General features: G+C 39.4%; 1 protein-coding gene across 3 annotated transcripts in view; it reads left to right on the forward strand.

Moving 5' to 3' along the window:
* ASAP1 (ArfGAP with SH3 domain, ankyrin repeat and PH domain 1) overlaps positions 1 to 22,811 on the forward strand; it is a 274,729-nt gene that overhangs the window by 108,282 nt on the left and 143,636 nt on the right. For all 3 annotated transcript variants that reach the window (XM_074986652.1, XM_074986653.1, XM_074986655.1), the window contains one exon: positions 16,587 to 16,659. In XM_074986652.1, coding sequence (XP_074842753.1) covers positions 16,587 to 16,659 — 73 coding nt within the window. The remainder of the gene's footprint in view (positions 1 to 16,586; positions 16,660 to 22,811) is intronic.

Here is a 22,811-nt window from a genome sequence, read left to right on the forward strand (position 1 = left end):
TAACTTGGTTTAGAATCTATCACTCAAGCATACAGTACAGAAAGCTGCTGTAAGAGAAATCTAGAGTTGCTAGTTGCGACTGAGTGTCATTTTCTTATTTTATATTGCATAATACATGCCCCTTATTTTGGAAAATCATGGCCACAGGCCATAATTGCTATGGCATAAATTTATTCTCTAATTTACTTCAGCGTAACTCAGCTTTCCTAATGGAACCCCATACTGTACTTGTTTTCTCAAAAAACAGAAGCGCCAGAGAGTTCAATGGGAGTTACTACAAAATTAAGTGCACTCCATGCACAACCAATTTTATCTTTTTTTGATCATATGGAATCAGGTCTTCATCCTTGCTGAGAAAAATGTAAATGATTATTATGTATTTGATGTATTTATTTGTATTTACTTGAACTATACTGTAGTTACGGAAAATGTAACTAAAATTTACTTACAGTGAAACTGCTGGTATTTGAGAGTTCTGGTTGATAGAATGCCAGATATGAAAGAGTTATTGTATTTCAGACAAGAAATGTCAATAGCAAGCAAAATATTTGAATCATCCTGTAACACCACCCCCATGTATGGGGCATGTAGTAAGGCTCAGCAAATACCATGAAGGCATTGTAGATGAAAAGATAGTTTGGTTCATTTAGGTCACAAATTCTCCTTTCAGTATTGTAAGTGAGGGTGCTTATTAACATAACTGAATCCTTCCAATCAAATGAGACTCCACCCAGTAGAGCAGAGAGTGATTGAAGGTTGCTACAATACAGTGTATGAGAAGGAACTTGAATAGCGTGCACGAAATACCAAGGGGAAGTTGCCAGTTTAAGTCTTGATGGGTAGAGCAATATGGACAATGATCCAGTAATATATCCCTTTGTGACAACAGGAAATGGGGTTGCCTGTCTTTTGCAAACAATGACTACATTAGGAAGTGCCCACGGCAGTGAAAACAGTAATAAAATATGAACAAAAATTCAACTGTCACATATGCAGTTTTTTCCACAGGCAGTAGTGGAAACATGAAAAAAGATACTTGGAAGAAGAAATGGACCTATGCTCCTTAATAACATAGAGCTGCAGTGCCTTTTTCTGAATAAAAGCAATTGTTGCTGAGGTTACAAAATACTTACATAACAACCATTTTGCTTTTGCTTCACTGACTAGAGTAGGAAGATCCAAACTAATGCCCCCTCAAGGTATTTGATAGAATTCTCTGGTTGATTGTTTTGAACAGTTTGTTAATATCTGGCCTATTCTCTCAAAACGTGCTGAAGAAAACAGTGAAAAAATAGAGGAAAGTATTTCATCAAAAGTATCTAATTTTGGATTAAAGAGCAATGTAGAGAATGTGCTCTGTGTACTGAAGTCTGTATCCATAGTCTTAAACAAACTTTAGAGAAATTTGAGAGAAACCATTTAGTCAGTACATGTTTACTGATGATGTTTTGAGCAAAGTCACTCCCCTGAATTGGTGGAAATTATTAGCCAAGTGTCTTGAAACACAGAATTCTTCTTCGAGTGGTCCGCGTGGGTGCTCCACAATAGGTGGTGGAGCACCCACGGGGACACATCTCGAAGAACCATCGTTACTACAGGTGAGTAACTTCTCTTTCTTCTTCGAGTTGTGTCCCCATGGGTGCTCCACCACCTATTGTGAAGCACCCACGGGGACACATCTCGAAGAACCATCGTTACTACAGGTGAGTAACTTCTCTTTCCTTCAGTTGCTAAGCAGTAGCTTCCTCTGCAGGCACAGAAAAAAAATTTTCATCATTTGGTATTATTCACTCAAAGCAGAGATATTGACTGCAAGTTGAAAAAGCAGGAAAACTCATTTCTGTTTGTACACAAGTTGTGACTGTGCAAGTGGGGAAAATGAGACCTGGTTTTTAGTAGAAGTTTTAAAGAAATCATGTGTTTAGTGTTCTGAGGGCTTGTCTGTTAGAGTTAATCAAACCTGATTTTTTTAAAATATTTAAGGACAGCTGTGAGCTAGCAACTTGGGAGACTGCTGCAGTTGCAAATCCTGAAACATTTATGTAATATATAAGGTTTAATTTAATAAAATATAAGTCCTATTGGCTGTGTCTACACTTGCATTCCTCTTTCAAAAGAGGTATGCAAATAAGGGAATTTGAAAATGCAAATGAGGTGCAGATTTGCATGTCTGCCATCTCATTTGCATATTTTTCAAAAGAGGAAAACCAGTGTAGACACTGCTCTTTCTAAAGTAAACCCCATCTTCATTGGATTTCCTTGGATTCTTTTGAAGATGGGGTTTACTTTCGAAAGAGCAGTGTCTATACTGGTTTTCTTCTTTTGAAATAAGAATATGCAAATGAGATGCCAGGTATGCGAATCTGCATCTCATTTGCATTTTTATTTCCCTCATTTGCATGCCTATTTCGAAAGAGGAATGCAAGTGTCGACACAGTCATTCTGTTTGTGTGTGTGGTTTAGTTCTTACCATTCCTAATGAATTGCTGATGCACTTACCACTTGTCACAGGTAATGAGTATTATCAGTGATGCTTCTGTGCCAGTACTAACCAGCACCTCAGCACCCCTGCCATAGGACTGGCTAGTGGGGAGCCAGCTAAGTACCAGCTCCTCTTCTTTTACAAAAAAGGCACTGACTATTATATACTATTTCCTAAATCAATAAAAATCAAGTTATCTAAAAACAGGCAAAGTACAGATGTTGTAAAATGCTATAATGAATTGTAAATTACCATGTTTTACTGACCATTGTTTAAGGTACATGTGAAGAAATGTCAGTGGGGAAGCGATGTAAATTAACGTTTTTTTTCTTGGTGATTTTAAATTGTGATTTAAATGAGTGAATGAAATTGCCTTGTTTTAGAGCAATCCACCCTGGTTAAATATAGAAGATGACTGATGCATATGCTTGAATTCCATATAATCCTAAATTTGCTGATACTGGTTATGTGATGATGACAGTAGTGAGCGTCACAACTTGAAGATTATTTTCACTGAAGTTCTCATTTGAAGTGACTTGTGCGTCAGTTATAATAAATGTTTTTAAATTGGACTTGGACTACCCTACTGTATAGTAGACTTTTATTAGATTTTCTGTTCACATACCAAATGGCAACATTTATTTGACGTTTTTATTCCCCTACCAACAGAACACTACAGAATGAAAATGCTGTGGAAGCAACATATTTGGGACCTTTAATTAAAGATCATTTTGTGTCATTAAACAGTGCCTCTTCTGGCTTGATAAATGGTGCTGGTGGGGAAACAGTTTCAGAAATTACGTGGTTTGCATTGTGTGTCTCCAATGTCTGTTCTTCTTAGAAGTTGAGGAATAGGATTCAGCTTCCTTATATAAGTCATTCCTTTATATCTGAGTCATTTTATGTCCACCACCTTCAATTTTTTGGAAGTGCAGCTAATTCATGATGTTCTTCTTACCAGTTTCTTCAGTAATGAATTCCTCTTCAGAAAAACTGAAAAGACCATGTAAGAGAAACTTAAATACATTGCCAAAGGGCAAGGAAAACTTTGACATGAAATTTATGCTTCATTTTTTATCAGAATTCCAGTTTTTGTGTCTGTGTGGATTTGCTGTTCATGTATTATATAATACCAGAGGTACCAGCTATCTGGTTTCTGTCAGTCGTTATAAATTCATTACTGTTGCCTTTCAGTTCTCTCCTGAGAAGGAAGATGGCCTTTAACTCAAGGCTGGATAGTTCTCTGAAAAATAAGCTTATACTTGAAAAACAAATTATGATTTTAATGCACAAATTAAAATTCCTCGGCTGCGTGGAGGAAACATAGAGTAATGGTGGTCAGGGACTCTCTACTGAGGGGGACGGAGGCGCCCATCTGTTGCCCTGACATTTCACCTTGGGAGGTGTGCTGCCTGCCGGGGGCCCGTATCTGAGACGTTACAGAGGCGTTGTTGAGGATTATCCAGCTCTCTGACTACTATCCCATGCTTCTTATCCATGTTGGCACTGATGATACTGCGAGGTGTGATACTGAGCAGGTCAAGAGTGACTTCAGGGCTCTGGGGGCATGGGTGAGGGAGTTTGTGGCGCAGGTGGTATTCTCAATCCTGCCTGTCAGTGGTAGGGGCCCAGGCAGAGACAGATGCATCCTAGAGGTGAACGCCTGGCTTTAAAAATGGTGTCGCCGGGAAGGCTTTGGCTTCCTCGACCACGGGATGCTATTCCAGGAAGGACTGCTAGGCAGAGATGGCGTTCACCTTTCGAGGAGGGGAAAGACTGTTTTTGGACACAGACTGGCTAACCTAGTGAGGAGGGCTTTAAACTAGGCTCGACGGGGGCAGGGGCACAAAGCCCACAGGTAAGTGGAGAACATGGAAACCTGGGAGATGGGTCAGAAATGGGAGGCAGCATGGGCAACAATGTCAGAGTAAAAAGAAGGTCAGGGCAAAACACGGAGGCAAGATCAAATTAATATCTTAGATGCCTATATACAAATGCAAGAAGTATGGGTAATAAGCAGGAAGAACTGGAAGTGCTAATAAATTAATACAACTATGACATCATTGGCATCACGGAAACTTGGTGGGATAATAAACATGATTAGAATGTTGGCATTGAAGGGTACAGGCTGCTTAGGAAGGATAGACAGGGAAGAAAGTGGGGAGGTGTTGCCTTATATATTAAAAACGTACACGTTTGGACTGAGGTGGAGATGGACGTAGGAGATGGAAGCGTTGAGAGTCTCTGGGTTAGACTAAGAGGAGTAAAAAAACAAGGGTGATGTCCTGACGGGAGTCTACTGCAGGCCTCCTACCCAGGTGGAACAGGTGGATGAGGCTTTTTTTAAACAACTAACAAAGTCAAGCAGGGCCCCAGATTTGGTGGTGATGGGGGACTTCAACTATCCAAATATATGCTGGGAAACTAATACAGCAGGGTGCAGACTATCCAGTAAGTTCTTGGATTGCATTGGAGACAATTTGCCATTCCAAAAGGTTGAAAAAGCTACCGGGGGGAAGCTGTTCCAGATTTGATTTTAACAAATAGGGAGGAATTGGTAGAGAACTTGAAAGTGGAAGGCAGCCTGGGTGAAAGTGATCATGAAATCATAGAGTTCACAATTCTAAGGAAGGGAAGAAGGGAAAACAGCAAAATAGAGATAATGGATTTTAGGAGGGCAGATTTTGGTAAACTCAGAGAGCTGGTACGTAAAGTCCCATGGGAAGCAAACCTAAGCGGAAAAACAGCTGAGGAGAGTTGGCAGTTTTTCAAAAGGACATTATTAAGGGCCCAAAAGCAAGCTATCCTGCTTGATAGGAAGGATAGAAAATTTGGGAAAAGACCGCCTTGGCTTAACCAGGAGATCTTGCATGATCTCAAAATAAAAAAGGAATCGTATAAAAAATGGAAACAAGGACAAATTACAAAGAATGAATATAGGTAAACAACACAAGAATGCAGGAGCAAGATGAGAAAGGCTAAGGCAAAAAATGAGCTCAAACTAGCTACAGGCATAAAGGGAAACAAGGCTTTTTATAAATATATTAGAAACAAGAGGAAGACCAGAGACAGGGTAGGTCCATTGCTCAGTGAGGAAGGAGAAACAATAACAGGGAACTTGGAAATGGCAGAGATGCTTAATGATGTCTTTGTTTTGGTCTTAATTGAGAAGTCTGATGAAGGAATGCCCAACATAGTGAATGCTAGCGGGAAAGGGGTAGGGTTAAAAGCCAAAATAAAAAAAAAAACAAGTTTAAAAATCACTTAGGAAAATTAGATGTCTGCAAGTCACCAGGGCCTGATGAAATGCATCCTAGAATACTCAAGGAGCTGATAGAAGAGATATCTGAGCCTTTATCTATCATGTTTGGAAAATGATGGGAGACGGGAGAGATTCCAGAAGACTGGAAAAGGGCAAATATAGTGCCCATCTGTAAAAAGGAGAATAAGAATAATCCAGGAAACTACAGGCCAGTCAGCTTAACTTCTGTGCTGGAAAAGAAAATGGAGCAGGTAATTAAAGAAATCATCTGCAAGCACTTGGAAGGTGGTAATGTGATAGGTAGCAGCCAGTATGGCTTTGTAAAGAACAAATCATGTCAAACTAATCTGGTAGCTTTGTTTGACAGGATAACGAGCCCTTGTGGATAGGGGAGAAGTGGTAGATGTGGTATACCTAGACTTTACTAAAGCATTTGTTACAGTCTCACATGATACTCTTATTAAAAAAAACTAGGCAAATACAACTTAGATGAGGCTACTATAAGGTGGGTACATAACTGGCTGGATAACTGTACTCAGAGAGTAGTTCTTAATGGTTCACAATCCTGCTAGAAAAGTACAACAAGTGGGGTTCCTCAGGGGTCTGTGTTAGGACCAGTTCTGTTCAATATCTTCATCAACGATTTAGATATTAGCATAGAAAGTACACTTATTAAGTTTGCAGATGATACCAAGCTGGGAGGGGTTGCAACTGCTTTGGAGGATAGGGTCAAAATTCAAAATGATCTGGATAAATTGGAGAAATGGTCTGAGGTAAACAGGATGAAGTTTAATAAGGACAAATGCAAAGTGCTGTACTTGGGAAGGAACATACAGAATGGGGAGAGACTGTCTAGGAATGAGTACAGCAGAAAGGGATCTAGGGGTTATAGTGGACCACAAGCTACATATGAGTCAACAGTGTGATGCTGTTGCAAAAAAAGCAAACATGATTCTGGGATGCATTAGCAGGTGTGTTGTGAACAAGACACAAGAAGTCATTCTTCTACTCTACTCTGCGCTAGTTAGGTCTCAGCTGGAGTATTGTGTCCAGTTCTGGGCACTGCAGTTCAAAAAAGATGTGGAGAAGTTAGAGAAGGTCTAGAAAAGAATGACAAGAATGATTAAAGGTCTAGAGAATATGACCTATGATGAAAGGCTGAAAGAATTGGGCTTGTTTAGTTTGGAAAAGAGAAGGTTGAGAGGAGACGTGATAGTGGTTTTCAGGTGTCCAAAAGGGTGTCCTAATGAGGAGGGAGAAAACTTGTTCTTTTTAGCCTCTGAGGATAGAACAAGAGGCAATAGACTTAAACTGCAGCAAGGGAGGTTTAGGTTGGACATAGGAAAAAGTGCCTAAGTGTCAGGGTGGTCAAACAGTGGAATAAATTGCCAAGGGAGGTTGTGGAATCTCCATCGCTGGAGATATTTAAGAACAGGTTAGATAGATGTCTATCAGGGATGGTTTAGACAGTACTTGGTCCTGCCATTGGGGTAGGGGGCTGGACTCGATGGCCTCTTGAGGTCCCTTCCAGTCCTAGTTATTCTATGATTCTATGATTAGTGGAAATTATTGATCTGCTTATGCAGGAGGCCTAGCTACATGATCACAATAGTGTTAAAATCTATGATGATCTTGTGGCTAAAAGTACAAAACTGAGTATCTGTATCTATTTGTGCTTCTGGCAGAGATGCCCTCTGACCTTGAAGAAGTCTTAGTTCTGTGCCTTATTTTTCTCTGTGCAGTAGGGATGATATTTACGTAAGAGGGGTAATAATGCTTTATTTATGTGTTTAGATGCAAGTTTCTGGGGAGTGCATAGGATTGCAGTAATTTGAGAAATTGTGCGTCTATTTTCTCAGTGATACTTAAGGTTTATAGCTACAGTCTTTGCCAAATTCCAAAATAGTTTGTGTCATCTTCAGAGTTTTCGTATAGTTGGACAACCATTTTAAATTTTGTTTGGGTAGGCATTTGCTTGGCTTTCTATTTGAAGGCACCAATATTTCAAGAGATCTGTCTCCTGTTATTTCTGTAAATAGAATATAAACAGGTATACTCTTTAACTTGATATGAAATGCTATTATAAAAAAAGAAATGCTGTTTCCTCTGTGTGTTCTTTGACTTTCCATGGTAAGAAATTCTCTGATTTATTTTTATCTTTTAATTTTAATACTCGCATGCTGAAGAGTGAAATATTGAGTATTATAGCCTGTTAGTTCTTCTAATTAGACAATATGCACAATTTTGCTCTAGTGTTAGCTACAGGTATATCGATACCAGGGGTGAGCAAAGTGGGAAGAGGCGGGGGGGGTGAAATTTCAAAAGAGGGGCACGGCATAATGGACTGTTATGTGTGAGGCTCATCCATCTCATTAAAAATGTTGAAATGTGTTACTTTTTTTATGTATGTGTATTGACATTTATATACCGATTGATAAAGTTTTTACATTCAACATACTTATTTTCCTACACATGCTGAAAGAAGTGTTTCATATGCACATAACCAAAATTTCTGTTGGTTTGGATTACATTAGACAGGGCCCTGATAATTGCAGGGATGGAAAGTGGGACCCAACGTAAAAAGTTTACCCACCCTGATTTATACTTTTCAGCTTTTATGAACAAGGTTATGTTGACACAGCTGTATTACTAAATGTTGGCGTGTGTGAACACTACATGTCAGCAATGTCTAGCTCCATGTGCAGCTTTCGCTTTGTTGGGCATGACCCCTTGCCACCCACCACCTAAGGGAGCAGCCAGCAGGTGGGGTGCTTGGATCACCCTGGGCTGACCCCTGGGAGAGGCCAGTATGTGGGGCGCATGCCCCCGATGCTCTGGGGCAGCCCAGGGTAGATTCTGTTGGGCACAGTGTGCCACCCCCTCCACTCACCTGGGATTGAACTAGGGGACAGGCTGTGCACTCGGACCTGGCTCTTGGCAACGCAGCGTAAGTCTACTAGTATCCGTATAATAAAAATTAAAGTACAGTGAACTGTTTCGTATCTGGCAGCCCTGGGACTGCGAGGTTGCCAGATATTCAGATATTCTGGGTAATAGAGAGGTATACCTAGCAATGCATAACACTAAAGAAAAACAAGATCCGATATTAAGAAACAAACAAAAAGGTATGTAGTGTACTTTATTTACCAGCTACGGTAGCAGTGTACAGTGTAAACTTATACTGTATTTGCTGTATTTATTTGTATTTACTTTCACTATATTGTACTTATTGAAAAGCTAACTAAAATTTAATTATGGATAAAATGCTGGTTATTTGAGAGTTCCAGATGATAGAATGCTGGTTAAGACAGAGTTTACTGTAGTTCCTGTTTAGGCAAGAAGTTTGGGAAATACTTGGAAAAAATTCTTTTTATAGTATCAAAGAAATCGCCCCCCCTTGGTTTTTTGGGTCTCTCCCTAGAATATGAAAATTGCTGAAAATAAATTCTGGAAAATGAATTTAATAAAATCCAGAAAATAGAAGCCCTGTGTACATTATGAGTTGTAGGCCATAGGGGTTTTATTTTCAAGAGTATTGTAGCAGTGAGGTTTGTATATGAGAACAGTATAAACATTTATCACCTGCACGTTCTGAAGGTAGAGTGTGTGTGGTCTGCATCAAGTGGGAGGTTTGGGGAGGAGGTGGAGTGCTGGAGCAGCCTTGGGAGTAGGAGGTCTGGGGAAAAGGGCTAGAGGGTCTGGGTGGAAGAGATCTGGGCAGGAGATAGGTGTGTGAGGGGGGTTGCAGGAGCAAGGTGGGCATGGAGGGGTTGCAGGAGTAGGGTGGGAGTACAAAGTTTGGGCTGGAGGAGGAGAATTTACATATGGATCTGTGTTCCCCATTGCTCCCTGGCACCAATCTCTGCTTCTCCCCAGGCCAGAAGTTCTCCACCCTTGCATAACCTTTCGTGATTTGCAACTCAGTTCATCAGATGTGTGAAAAGAAAGAATAGGCAGAGTAGGGATACAGAGCTGGATGAGTTACATTAGAGCTAATTCAATCAAGGCAGATGTGGATAAGAAAGTGAGACTACCCAAAGTGGAAAAGTAATTTTCCATAAATAATTATACATACATTTTTCACTTTAGGTATTCTCACCTTCTTATCCGCTTCCGTGCTGATTAAATTAGAGCTTTGATTGATGTACGAGATGTGCTATGTTTTATATACCTTATTTGTGAGGAAGGAGAAGAAGAACGTGCATTTTTTCAGGGTGCAATATGTCTTTTTCTGAGCTGAGTGGCATAGGTTGCATGGACAGCCTTACTTGTTCATTTTCTTATTTTCAGTAGTTCATTTTTTGCTCATCTTAGTATAACACCAACACACCTGGGTCATCAGCAGAAGGGATTGAACCTGCAACCCAAGGAGCTAAAGCCCTGTGCTCTACCACATGAACTAAAGGCCAGCTGGCTCTCAGCCAAGACTGTAGAGCAGAGACTTCACTCTCCCTAATACATGGGTCTCAGTGCCTCTGAGGTTACATTAGCATTCTTAGAGGGGATGACATACCCACCAAGTAACCTGAATCTTAATGTCTTTTTTGCCATTGTAGTAACAATAAACTGAAAATGTGGTTCTTACCCACAAAAGCTCATGAACTAACAAATTGTTAGCCTTTAAGGTGCTACAGGACTGCTTGTTATTTACGAAGATGCAGACTAACAACAGCTACCTCTCTGAGACTGTGTCTACACTTGCATTCCTCTTTCAAAAGAGAAATGCAAATAAGGGATATTGAAAATGCAAATGAGGTGATGGTTTACCTATATTTTGCTTCATTTGCATAATCTGTTTCTAGAACAGTATCTTTTGAAAGAAAACAAGCTGTATAGACAGGTCTCTTTCAAAAATAAACCCCGTCTTTAGAAGAACCCATCTTCCTGAAACAATTCTTTTCTTTTTTTTTTTCGGTAGAGCGCCGTTTACATTGCTTTTTGTAAATCAGTGCCTCATTTGAATTCCTTTTTTGAAAGAGGAATGCAAGTGTAGACCCAGCCTAAGACTTTACTCAAAGGTGTTTAAGCTCACCTCGTTTTGATGGGACACGTGTTATTTCTGACATCTGATTAGTTGTGATGTCAGTTTGACAGTGTTCTCTTGAAAGACAACAAACGTTATCTCACACAGGATAGAGGCTTAAGTAAACAGAGCTGTAGAAATCATTTATCCTTTAGGAAAATCAGTATCTGTTAGTGTAAAATGTATCCACTTTCCAAAGTTTTATGCACACATACAAATGCATATAGGTGAACTCTGAAAGGAGTTTTGCATGGAAATGTATTATGTACAAAATCAACATTGGTTAATACACAAAAGTAGTGAAACAAGTATGCTTATTTTAATACTATTAATAGCTTATGTCTGCTAACAGAAGGTCTTAAATACTGTCAAAAAGATTGAGGTTCTGTTTTCAAGTTCTAGATATAGTTTCAAAATATTTGTATTCAGTTTCAACTGATTACTTCATTTGCTAATAATTATTGTTTTATTATGAGTTTAAATGCCTTTTAGATGAAAATTCAAAACTGTTTTTGGGAGCTTAATTAAATTTGGGACTGAACTTCTTAGGGGAGAATGGTATGTTTATCTCTTGTTTTATCTACATTCTGCCATATATTTCATGTTATGGTAGTCTTTGATGATGACCCAGCATGTTTAAGAATGCTTTTAGTACAGATTTGACAAAACACAAAGAAGGTTACCAATGTGGGATTTCTAAAGATAAAGACCCAGGATTTAACAATATGAAGTACCTTCCAAAATCTGAGAGGGACAGGGTGCAGCGCAGGCTTTCAGAAGTGTTAAAAGAACCATGCTTCTATGCAGAAACTACAGAATGCAAACCGCCCAAAAAGAAAATCAGCCCTCTGGTAGACTCAGATGATGAACATATACATTTGCTGGTTTGCACTACTTTGTATTGTTATTGAGCAGGATCCATCCTGTGTATGAATGCATGTCCATCTGGAATGGTGGTTGAATCGTCATGGGACATATACATCTTTATTGCATCTGGCACATAAAAATCTTGCAATGCAGGGTGAACAGTGCCATGCAAAGCACACAGCATTATCTCCTGCAAATATAAACACATTTGTTGCTCGTGTCATGGATGATTCTTCACCCTGGCACCTCGACTGAAGGTAATGGGGGCTGGCTAGTCAAATATAACACTGCTAGACTCTATCTCTGCAGTCCCCAGAGATAGAAAAGTTTTCCTGATTTGAGTTTTTTTCCTGAAATCAATCAGTAGTTGTCACCACCAAATGTACAAAATACCCTTTCCAAGAAAGAAATCAGTTGGAATCACTTCTCTGAGGGCAAACACCCTAACCTTCTTTTTCTCAAAGAGTGGAAAGAATTACAAGAGCACCCCACCAAAACTCATGCAGGGAGTAGTGAGCTGTCTGGTAACGTGTGCAGCTAGGTACATACAAGCCCTGTAGGGGACACAGAATCAAACAGTGCTTGTTAACAAAGAAAAATAAACACTTTTTTTATTAAAACAAGGCTATCTTTGCAAGCAGGTTAAATGGCTTATTATTAATAGCCACAAATTAAAGCAGAATACAGGGATTTTTCCCTGGGTCAGACTCTTGGTTAAGGGGGAGAACAAAAAGAACAAATAACCACCTGAGACACAATTTCCGTGCACCTCTCCAAACAATGAAAACAATAAACCTTACGTGACTACCTAAACTACTTCTGACTCACACTTTCTGATGAGTCTAGAGCAGGCGTGTCCAGCCCACAGGCCGCATGCGACCCTGGACAGCTAGTAATGTGGCCCTACAAGATCGTAAACTTTTGACATTATTATGTGATTTATATACATTAACTATATTATGTATTTTATATGTGGCCCAAGACAACTCCTCTTCACTCAATGCGGCCCAGGCAAGCCAAAAGGTTGGACACCCATTGTCTAGAGGATCTTTCTGGAAGAGCTCATTTCTTCCCTTCTTTTCTCTGTTTGTGTTTGCTAACAGAAGGAGAAATGCTGCTGTAAATCAGTTTCAGGTTTGAATTTTTCCTTTAACTCCTATTGGCTCTTTGTCACTTTCCCCAAACTCCTCCCTCAGATGGGCTATGGCTACACTGTATTCTACTTCTGAAAGCTGAATGCAAATGAGCGGATTGGAAATGAAAATGAAGTATGTGGATTTATGTATCTCGTGCCTCATTTGTGTATTCTTGCACAATCATGCTTCTGGAAGAGGCTTTTCTGAAAGCAAAAACAGCTGTGTAGATGGGGTTCCTTTAAAAACTAACCTTGTTTTTGAAGGATGTCTTTCTACACGGTTGTTTTTACTTCTGGAAAAGTTTCTTCTGGAAGCATGGCTGCGTGTGAATATGCAAATAAGGTACAGGATATGTAAATTCATGCTTCATTTGCATTTTTTGGTCTCACTCATTTCAGTTCCGCTTCTGAAAGTGGAATGCACTGTAGCTGCAGTCATGCAGATTAATTTTACCCTTTCCTAGCTCCCCAGGTAAATTTAGGCTTTCCTTTGCAGCTTCCACTGATTCGGTCCAAGAGATGGGCTGAAAGAGATGTAGGACTGTGTGGACTTGTACGCTCTAAATTTTTCATAATTTTTTGAATGCAGGTATTTTACTACATTTTGCAGGTATATTTCTACATTTGTCCATTTAACTTCCATGATAAAGAGATTGCACAACATTACTTGTATTAAGTAAATGGAAAAATACTGTTTTTACAATATACATTTATAATAGTATAAAATGATCACTGAACACTTTGTAATTGAAATCAGTATATCTGAAAATATGCAAACAACCAAAATACTATGTTAGTGGTTTTCTATTGTTGTTTAAAAGGCACAGTTAAGCATGATTATTTTTTGTAATTGCTGCATACCCCTAATAAAGAGTTAAATATCAAATATCCAGTGTAAAAATTTGACATACTTGGGGGTAAAAGGTCATCTGTTTTGAAATTATGAAATAGAGGAAGTTATGATAATTGTTAATGTAGCACCCAGTAATCTCCATTAGAGTTGGGTTCCTATTTGATAAAGCAGTGTATAAAAAATTTTCCCTGAATGGGTTTATGTATATATTTTCAGCTAGACAAGGTTTGTTCAAATGGAGATAGTGCTTTTAAGTACTAGATAGAGGTACAAAACTGATAGATGTACAAAACTGATCAGTGTTATCAATCTGATTAAGTTAATAAGATCTTTGAGGCCAGGCACGTCACACTTTGTATGTTGCTGTGTTCATTGATAGTACTCCATAAATAATGTAAACCCACCTGAGTGATTGAATTTTGTCTAGTTTTCTAATTAGGTTTTAATATAAAGGTCATATTTTCTCTTACGTATTTCAAAATTAAACTTCCCTTCAAAAACACATGCACACAAAAAAACAAGATTTCTTAGACCTTTGAATGTCTTCCTGAACATCTTGTTTGCTACAGTATTATTAAACCCTCCACAAGCTGGAAATGTCTCCTAATTCACACATCAATATTAAATAAACAAAACCAACAATAAATAAATAAATGAAAATCAAATGCTGAAATCCTTAACCTTTACTAAAAAGTTTCTAAATAAGTGAAGACTCACTATCTTTCTGAGTACCCTCATCATCCCAGATGAGACTGGTTAAAATTTCAATAGACTTTCATGATAAAATACATGCTGAGGTGATGTACAGTCTATAGAATAATAATACAGCATTTGATTGCCATTGGGAAGGCAGCAAAGGTGTAGTACCATGCACCTTGTGCCAGCATTTGATCTTCTAAGTACAATGGTAAAGCATTCTTAATTTTGGCCAGAGTGCAGCAGGGAGGAGGCTGCAGGCAGCTGCTCCCCAGGGGCTGGGAGAAGCCAAGGGACCCCGGTCAGGTGAGGGGTGCTTGCTGAATGCTCCAGGGGCCCAACTCCACAGAGTGCTCAGAGAGCCCCAGGCCCCGCCTTAGCTCCACTGGCCCAGCCCAGAGCTCTGCCGCTAGTGCCTGTGCTGCCCTGCCACATAGCTCACAGACTTTGGGGGCCTGGGCACCCCTGCCAGCCTCCATGAGCCTGGCAGCTTGGTGGAGCACTGACCCCAGGGCAGGCCGGAGCCTGCTCAAGTGCAGATTGGGCTGGGCCAGGCAAGTCGCACTCTGAAGGTGCCCCCACGGGAAAGGCCCGTGCCCTGGCATGCTGGCTTCAGGGACCCCTGGGCAGCGTGTGACCCTCTCTCCACATCAGGCTGGTTTCTGGTCTTTCCGAGCCCTGAGCAGCTTGCAGGGCTGTTGGCGGTGCAGAGCCACAGAAAGTGGCCAGGGTGCCCTGTCCCTATAGGCTGGTGCTGTGCAGTGCCTAGGACCCTCACCTCCCCTGGCAGCGCCATGTGGGTGGGCTCCCGCCTTCCCTGTGCCTCAGGGAGCTGGGAAGGAGGAGGCAGCTATCACCCCCACCCCCGTACCACAAAATACCTCTCCCTCTGCAGGACTCGCTCCTGGCTCCCTCTGATGTGGTTGGAGAACACATGTGTACATGCCCTCCGGCCAGCAGCTGCACCTGCGTGCCAGCTGGACACCAAATACAGGGCAATTGGCCTATTTGTTAAAATAAGTTGGGATGGCTTTGTGGCATCCAAAATATGGGGCTGTCCCACCAGAAACGGGGAGGGATGGTCACCCTCTCCAGAGTAATCAATTTAAACACTTCTATTCTGTATCTGGTCTCTCAGTCATGAATGATTAAATGTGTAATAAACATGTAGTAAAGTGCTTACTTAGTATGCACCATACCTTAATTTACATGGACGTGGACCTAGAATGTTCTAAGAAGCTCCAGTTTGGCTTTAAAATTTTTTACTCCACAAAGTAGGCTGGCTTTGTATTTCTTTGACTTTAATTTGTAGAATTCACAGAGAAGTCCTTTCTAAAGGTGTATTGACTTATTTTATTCTTTTGAATAGCTTGCGAATGGGTTCTTCAGAAGTCCTGTTAGGTTAAAACAACTGGGCCATGAGCTCAGTCAAAGAAATAGAATTATTTTTACCTTGAAAGTGTTGCAGTCTGTATAGGAGGCTTCTGTGTTCTAAATCTAAGGACCAAACCTGAAAACAATTATGTACTTGGGTAGTAATACTGTTATGCATTGTTCCACTTAAATAATGGAGGTGTATGGTTTTTATAATATCAGGTTATTAGCTAATTTTGTTTATTTCTTTAAATTTATCATGCAATATCCACATTATTTTTAAAAGAAACAGTCATCCTGTAAAGTCAGAATTGTATCTAAAAATGTTGTACTTGCTATCACTACAACCAGCCCCAAAATTACTGAATGAAAATAGAGTAAAATATTTTATATTTTGTAGGCAGATATAAATATCACTCTAGGTTTTAAGTTTGTTCACTTTGTTCATTTGACAGAGTTTCTGATGCTCCTAATTTCACTGTTTCTGCTGAATAGTCAGTTTTGTTTGTGTGGGTAAGAGTGGAAAGGCTACAGTAAAACCAAATTGTCAGGGAACTCAGGGAACTGTAGTACCTGAAACTACTTTCAACGTATTTATTTTTTTAATTGAATATCTTTCAAGTTGACAGAGTTCCTTTACAAAGGTTTAATCAACTTAGAGCTGTCCTTTAGCTTTCTCCTGACCAATACGCTCCCCAGGATGTCTCTCCCTTCAGTTGACTTGAAGGGGTTGAGTGAAGGAGACCTTCCCAGCGGGCTGAGCACAGTGGATATGTCATGCTTCCAAACCCAAAAAATACTGTTTACTTTCAGATATTAGGAAACTGACTGATGGTATTCAATAGAATTCAATGCATAGATGGTCTTTTTGATGGTCTTTTTTTATTATTACAGGCACTGGATCAAGACAGAACTGCACTACAGAAAGTGAAGAAATCTGTAAAGGCAATATATAATTCTGGACAAGGTAAGTGGTTTTATGTGAGAATCTAAACCATTTTATTAAATAATGTTTAAAAAGTTTGTGTTGCTATTCACTGCATATTAAACTTAAAGATGGCTGCCTGATCCACAGTACCATTTGCTGGGAATACACCTTTGTCCCTCTCTCCCTCCCACCCAGATACCTGATTGAAAACAATGTATTTCAAGAATGTCATTTTGGTTTTTTTCCTTAAAGCTCCCTATTGAACTGGTCCTGCCTACCAGAAAGAGTTGGGGAGAGAGATTCTCTCGTTTTGTGCAACCATGATATTTCACTACAGGTACATTCCACTGGAACAGCAGAGCTGTTGGAAAGAGAATAACCGTTAAAACAAGACACTGAACGCTGGATCAAGGTTACTGCAGGAGACAAGAATGACCGTTAAATTCCTTGCTATCAGAACTACCCTTTTGCCCAGGCTTTACAACGTTCATAACCTTACATCTTCTCTCTCTCTCTCTCTCTCTCTCTCTGTTTTTCTCTGTCGCTGTCTCTTTCTCCTGTATTAAATAATTATGTACAGAAAATGAAAACACTAACTCTGTATCTTACTGGGTTGTGGGGGTGCAATTTGGCTTTTTTTGGCTTTAGCAGAAACTTCAGTTCAGTGATCCATGGGCACCAATATAAGAAGGCTGGATGAAAGGCTAGAATGCAAATATATCCTGAAATTTCTGCACTTTGGAAAATTTCCATTAATGAATTTTATTAGCATGGTTGTCAGTGTCCTTAAGAAATGTGGTAAATGTAAACAGGTATCAAATTTAACAATTATCAACAATCAACACACATCTTTATCAGAGAGGTAGCTGAGTTAGTCTGTATCTTCAAAACCAACAAGAAGTCCTCTGGCATCTTATAGACTAACAGATATTTTGGAGCATAAGCTTTTGTGGACAAAGACCTGCTTCGTCAGATGCATAAGTGGGCAGGTTTCAGAGGAGGATTTAAAGAGGGGGTCTCAGTAAAGGGGAGGGCCAGAGCTGACAAGGTCTATTCACTCAGGGTGGATTTAGCCCGTTATCAGCAGTTAACATGGAGTTGTGAACATCAAGAGAGGAGAAATCAAGTCAGTTCAGTCGGGGGAGATATGGCCCGTTGTCAGATGCTAATGTGGAGGTATGAACATCAAGAGCACAGAAACTGTTTTTGTAATGGGCAGCCACTCCTAGTCTCCGTTCAGTCCATGGTTGATGGAGTTAAATTCGCAAATTAATTGCACTTCTCAAATTTCTCTTTCCATTTTATTCTTGAAATTTTTTTGTTGTAGGACTTTTACTTTTAAATCTGTTACTGAGCCTCCAGGGAGATTGAAGTTCTCCTACAGGTTTTTGTATGATACCGTTCCTGATGTCTGATTTATGTCCATTTATTGTTTTATGTAGAGACTGTCCAGTTTGGACAATGTAAATTGCAGTGGGGCATTGCTGGCGCATGATGGCGTATATTATATTAGTAGAAGTGCAGGTGAAAGAACCCCTGATGGTGTGGTTGATGTTAGGTCGTGTGATGATATCACTGGTGTAGATACGTTAGCAGAGTTGACAGCGAGGTTTGTTGCAGGGATTGGTTCCAGGTTTAGAGTTATTGTGTTGTGATCTATAGTTGCTGGTGAGAATTTGTTTAAGGTTAGCAGGCTGTCTATAGGCAAGGACAGGCCTGCCTCCCAAGGCCTGTTAACGTGAAGGATCGTTGTCCAGGATGGGTTGTAGGTCACTGATGATGCACTGGAGAGGCTTTAGCTGAGGGCTGTATGAGATGGCCAGTGGTGTTCTCTTGTTTTCCTTGTTGAGCCTGTCTTGTAGCATGTGGCTTCTGGGTACACATCTGGCTCTGTCAGTCTGTTTCTTCACCTCCTTGTGGGGGGTATTGTAGTTTCAGGAAAGCTTGGTAAAGGTCTTGTAGATGTTTGTGTGAGTAATGTGTGCCTTATCAGGCTTTGTAGATGTTTATGTGAGTAATGTATGCCTTATTAGGCTTCTACCTATTTCTGTTGAAATTGAAAGGAGTTTTGTCCATGGCTGTGCAGGGTAGCAAAATCGGGCCGTTACTCATTTGCCATCTTACTTAGAAGGAATTACTTTTGTTGGAAATATTGAATTTCAGGAAAGTGCAGGTTGTACATATTGGCGTTCAAGTTCAGCTTAACAAATGTCTCCTGTTTTAATGCAGCTTCTCAGTCCTGTGGGCTTTAAAAGATATATTCGCTCTTTTCTGTCACTAGTGTAATGTACTCCATATTTGTAAAAATTTTTTAATGACAGCTTATATTATTTTTCTGCTTCTTCCCAATTCTCTTCAGTACCCATCATTTCCACAACACAACACATACCTCCTCAACTCCATTACTCACATAGCTCTTCAATTGATTTGGATAAACATTTTGTCAATAGACTGTTAAGCCAACTAACTGCCTTATTCAAGTATAGAATATATATCTTTTGCCACATGCGTTGCTGGTGATTAGATTTATAAAGGTGCTCTGGGCCTGCAGGGCAGCATTTCAGACTCTAAATAGAGTTTGTGACACAAGTTTATGGTGACTGAGTTTCAAAACTGATGAACTTTTAAGAACTGCAAAACATTTACTGCCTCCTGTGGCATGTGCATGAATTGCACCATAGCCTCCAGATGTCATTTGTCCTGTGGTTTAAAATAAAGCTGATTTTCAGTGCCTTCAAAACGGGTAAATGTGGCATGTTATGTAAACTGTTTAAATGAATCAGTAAGGGATATAAAGGAGCCATTTAAAAAAATAATGTTGTAAATGAAGATTGAAAAGTTGATTTGTAGCCAAGTTAAATATAAAACATTTTTCTGTTTCTTTTGCACGCCCTGGAAATTATTTGGAAAATAATATAATTTTCAGTAACTTGTAAAGTCTAATGGTGAAAGCCAGGAAGTAAGTCAGAAGACTGCAAGCCATGTTTGAAAGCTACTTGTACTGATTAGGCTTACAGTTGACTAAATTGGTATGACAGTATATTACAGGGAAGGAATGTATAATGAAAACAGCTATTTAAATAAGTATTAAGGAAAGGAGCAAGAATAAACAGTAAATATGAAAAATTAAACCCATTCATGACTAGAAAAAAAGTTGAAAGAATATACATAAAATTAGGCAGCTGTCAAAAAAAATTGTGATGCTAGGAACACATTAGTATAAGCATGTTTAATACCTTCTTCCCATAAAATATGAAACATAGTACTGTAATTCCCTCTTCAGAGTGTTGTTCAGTTGGGATCATTTATAGCCAAGAGTGGAAACAGAATGCAGAAAAGAATTAATTCATACTATAGTTAATAAATACAAGGAAGAGTTGAATACAGTGTTTTAACCAAGTTAATCTCAGAGTATTAGAGATAAGGTGAGTGAAGTAGTATCGTTTATAGACCAGCATCTGTTGGTGGAAGACATGAGCTTCAGCACATCCTTAAAAGCTTCTTTCTTTCACCAGCAGAATTTGGTCCAATACAAGATATTATCTTACCCACCCTGCATCTTTACAGTGGAAGAGCTGGCTTACACAGCTTGGACAGAAACAAAGGAATTAAATAGTGCATGTAGTGTTAAATATATTGAGTCTTCCAGAGAGAAAAAAACGTGAAAACAAAGTGATTAAAGACTGATGATAGTAATACAGATCAATTTGTGTTTTGAGATCTCATTCAAGTAGAATTTCTCCACATAAAGTACCAAAGGCTGCAGGGTAGTTTCTTGTCTTACATCAGTCCAAGAAAAAGAGAGAGAATATTTTTATACAACAAGTGGAGGCCACTGGCTTAGAGGACTTATTTTATATTTTATTTATTTGGGACATAAGGGATTGGTAAGTCATATTGTGACTTAGTTAAACTCTCACTCACCTCATAAAGTCTTTTGAAAAATCAAAAACAACTGGTGTGGAAGTAAATAAAATCACACTGGGACAGTAATAGTGTCTGTCCGTTGAGATCTCCAGCCCAATATATGCTTTCCAGTTACGTTGTTGTTTTGCCTGTAATATATGAACAATGACATTCAGGAGAGGGTAAATCTCATACCAGATTCTTATGAGTGCTGAAAAAGAATATCTCAAATGCTTGGTAGCATTACAAATGCGCTTTATTGTTGAAGAAACATTAGTGGCAGATTTTAATTCTGTTATTAACAGAATTCATGGCTGCGTCTATACTAGCAATTTTTTTTTTTGAAAAAGCCGGGCCACAGAGCATCTACACACAAAATGTGCTCTTTCAATCTGAAATCAGAAGAACACAGCCTTTTTTCTGACGATCCTCTTCCTCGCCCATGTGAGGAAGAGTGCCTTTTTCCAAAAAATTCTTTTTTAAAAAAGCACGTATAGATGCTCTGTGGGCCCTTCTTTCAAAAGGGTGGTCTGCATGGTGCCAGATTTTTCTATCCTTGGCCTGTTCTTTTGCTGTGTGTGTGGACGCTCTTTATTGATTGATCTGTTTTTTTGTGTGGATGCGATCTTTTGAAAGAAGTTTGGTTTGTTTTTTTTGGAAGATCTCTTCCAGAAGAATTTCTTTCAAAGGATCACTGTAGTGAAGACATAGTAGCTCATACTGACCTGTTTGACAAATTGTCCCTTCAAGTTGTGAGGTACTTGTGACATAGTCATAATGGATTTGTAGGTTGGAAGCTGTCTTTTGTCTCACTGAAGATGATACCTAAACTTAGTGAAAAATAGTTTTAGATCACTTTCTAGTAGCACTCAGTTGAACTGTAATGACATTGAATTGCATCAAAACAAATAGTGTAAATTTTAATAGCCTTTTCCTATTAATTCAGTTGAATGGCTAACCTCTAATCTCCATTAATTCTTAGAGAGTCAGGAGCAAGAATGCAACTTTGCAATGGAAAAATGTTCAGTGGTTGCATTCAACAAATTCTTGCAGTTCTGATCTCAGTTTTTTTTATAGCTATGTGTGTCACAAAATGGACCAAATGTTTGGCATAAAAATCTGAAAATATTTTAAACTGCGGCATGAAAATAATTTTAAGAGGGACTAGAAAGTAGTAAGATTGGGAATTAGCTAATTTATTTTACATTCTCACTCAGGAAAAGAATGAAACAGGTAATTTAATCTTTTCATGCTACAGGCCAACAAGCAGCTTTTGTGTTACACTGGAAAACACAGCAAGGAAGTGAGAAAGAAAGAAAGAAAAGGTGTTAGAGTGTTGTGAACTAGCTGCTGAAACTTCTTTCAAGATGAGCTGGATCATTGCTGCTCTTCCTTGACCAAGTTACGTCCATCTTTTTTTGGTCATTCTTCCTTTGCCTCTTCCCAGTGATCACGGATGGATCATGGAAGCAGTAAGGGCTTGTCTAAGCTTACCTGAAGATGGACACACTGGCAGTCCTTCTTCCCGAGTTCGATTTTGTGCATCTGGTGAAGAAGCAGCAAAATTGATCTCTCTGGGCACGGCCGTCGACCCTTGTAGTTCATGCTATCACGTGGAATAAGGGAGGTTGACACGAGACTGTAGAGGCCAGGTCTCCTATAGGGAGATAAGTCATTTCCTATCAGTCGATTCTAGCTTCATAAGTGCCATAGCTAGAATTGCATATCATAAATAGACTTATTTACTTGGTATAGATTTACCCTTAGAGGGAAAATTGATTTTGCTTCTTTTCACATCTTTTCATTATTTGTATCTTGCTGGTTTAAATTCGTAATTCTTTGTGCAGATTTTTTAAAAAGTGACTCTCTGTTTCTTTTGTCAGATATAGCCACAGACAAATTTGATATTGGTAGACGCCTGTGCAAATTGAAGTAGAGCTATAGAATTAGTACAGTAGAGTCTCAACATTTGTGAGGGTTCTGTGTTGAGAACCCTCGTGAATGTTGAATTTTGTGAATACTGTACGGCAGCTGCTCCCACCTGGAGCTCTGCTGCTGGCGCTCCCTGCCCGGGGCCCTGGGGAAGCAGTGGCTGCCAGTGCTTGTGAATACTTTAATTTGAGGCCCTACTGTACTAATTTTAGATCTATACATACAAAGAAACATTAAGTGGAGCAAATCGATATTAGGAGACACTACTCCTTGTTTGCTGTCTTCTTGTTGTAAAGTGCAGTTTCTTGGTGGGAAATTTTTCATCTTCTTCCTGTTCTCATTGTATGAAAGGG

Source organism: Carettochelys insculpta, chromosome 2 (genome assembly GCF_033958435.1).
Source record: "Carettochelys insculpta isolate YL-2023 chromosome 2, ASM3395843v1, whole genome shotgun sequence".
NCBI classification, from domain to species: Eukaryota; Metazoa; Chordata; order Testudines; family Carettochelyidae; genus Carettochelys; species Carettochelys insculpta.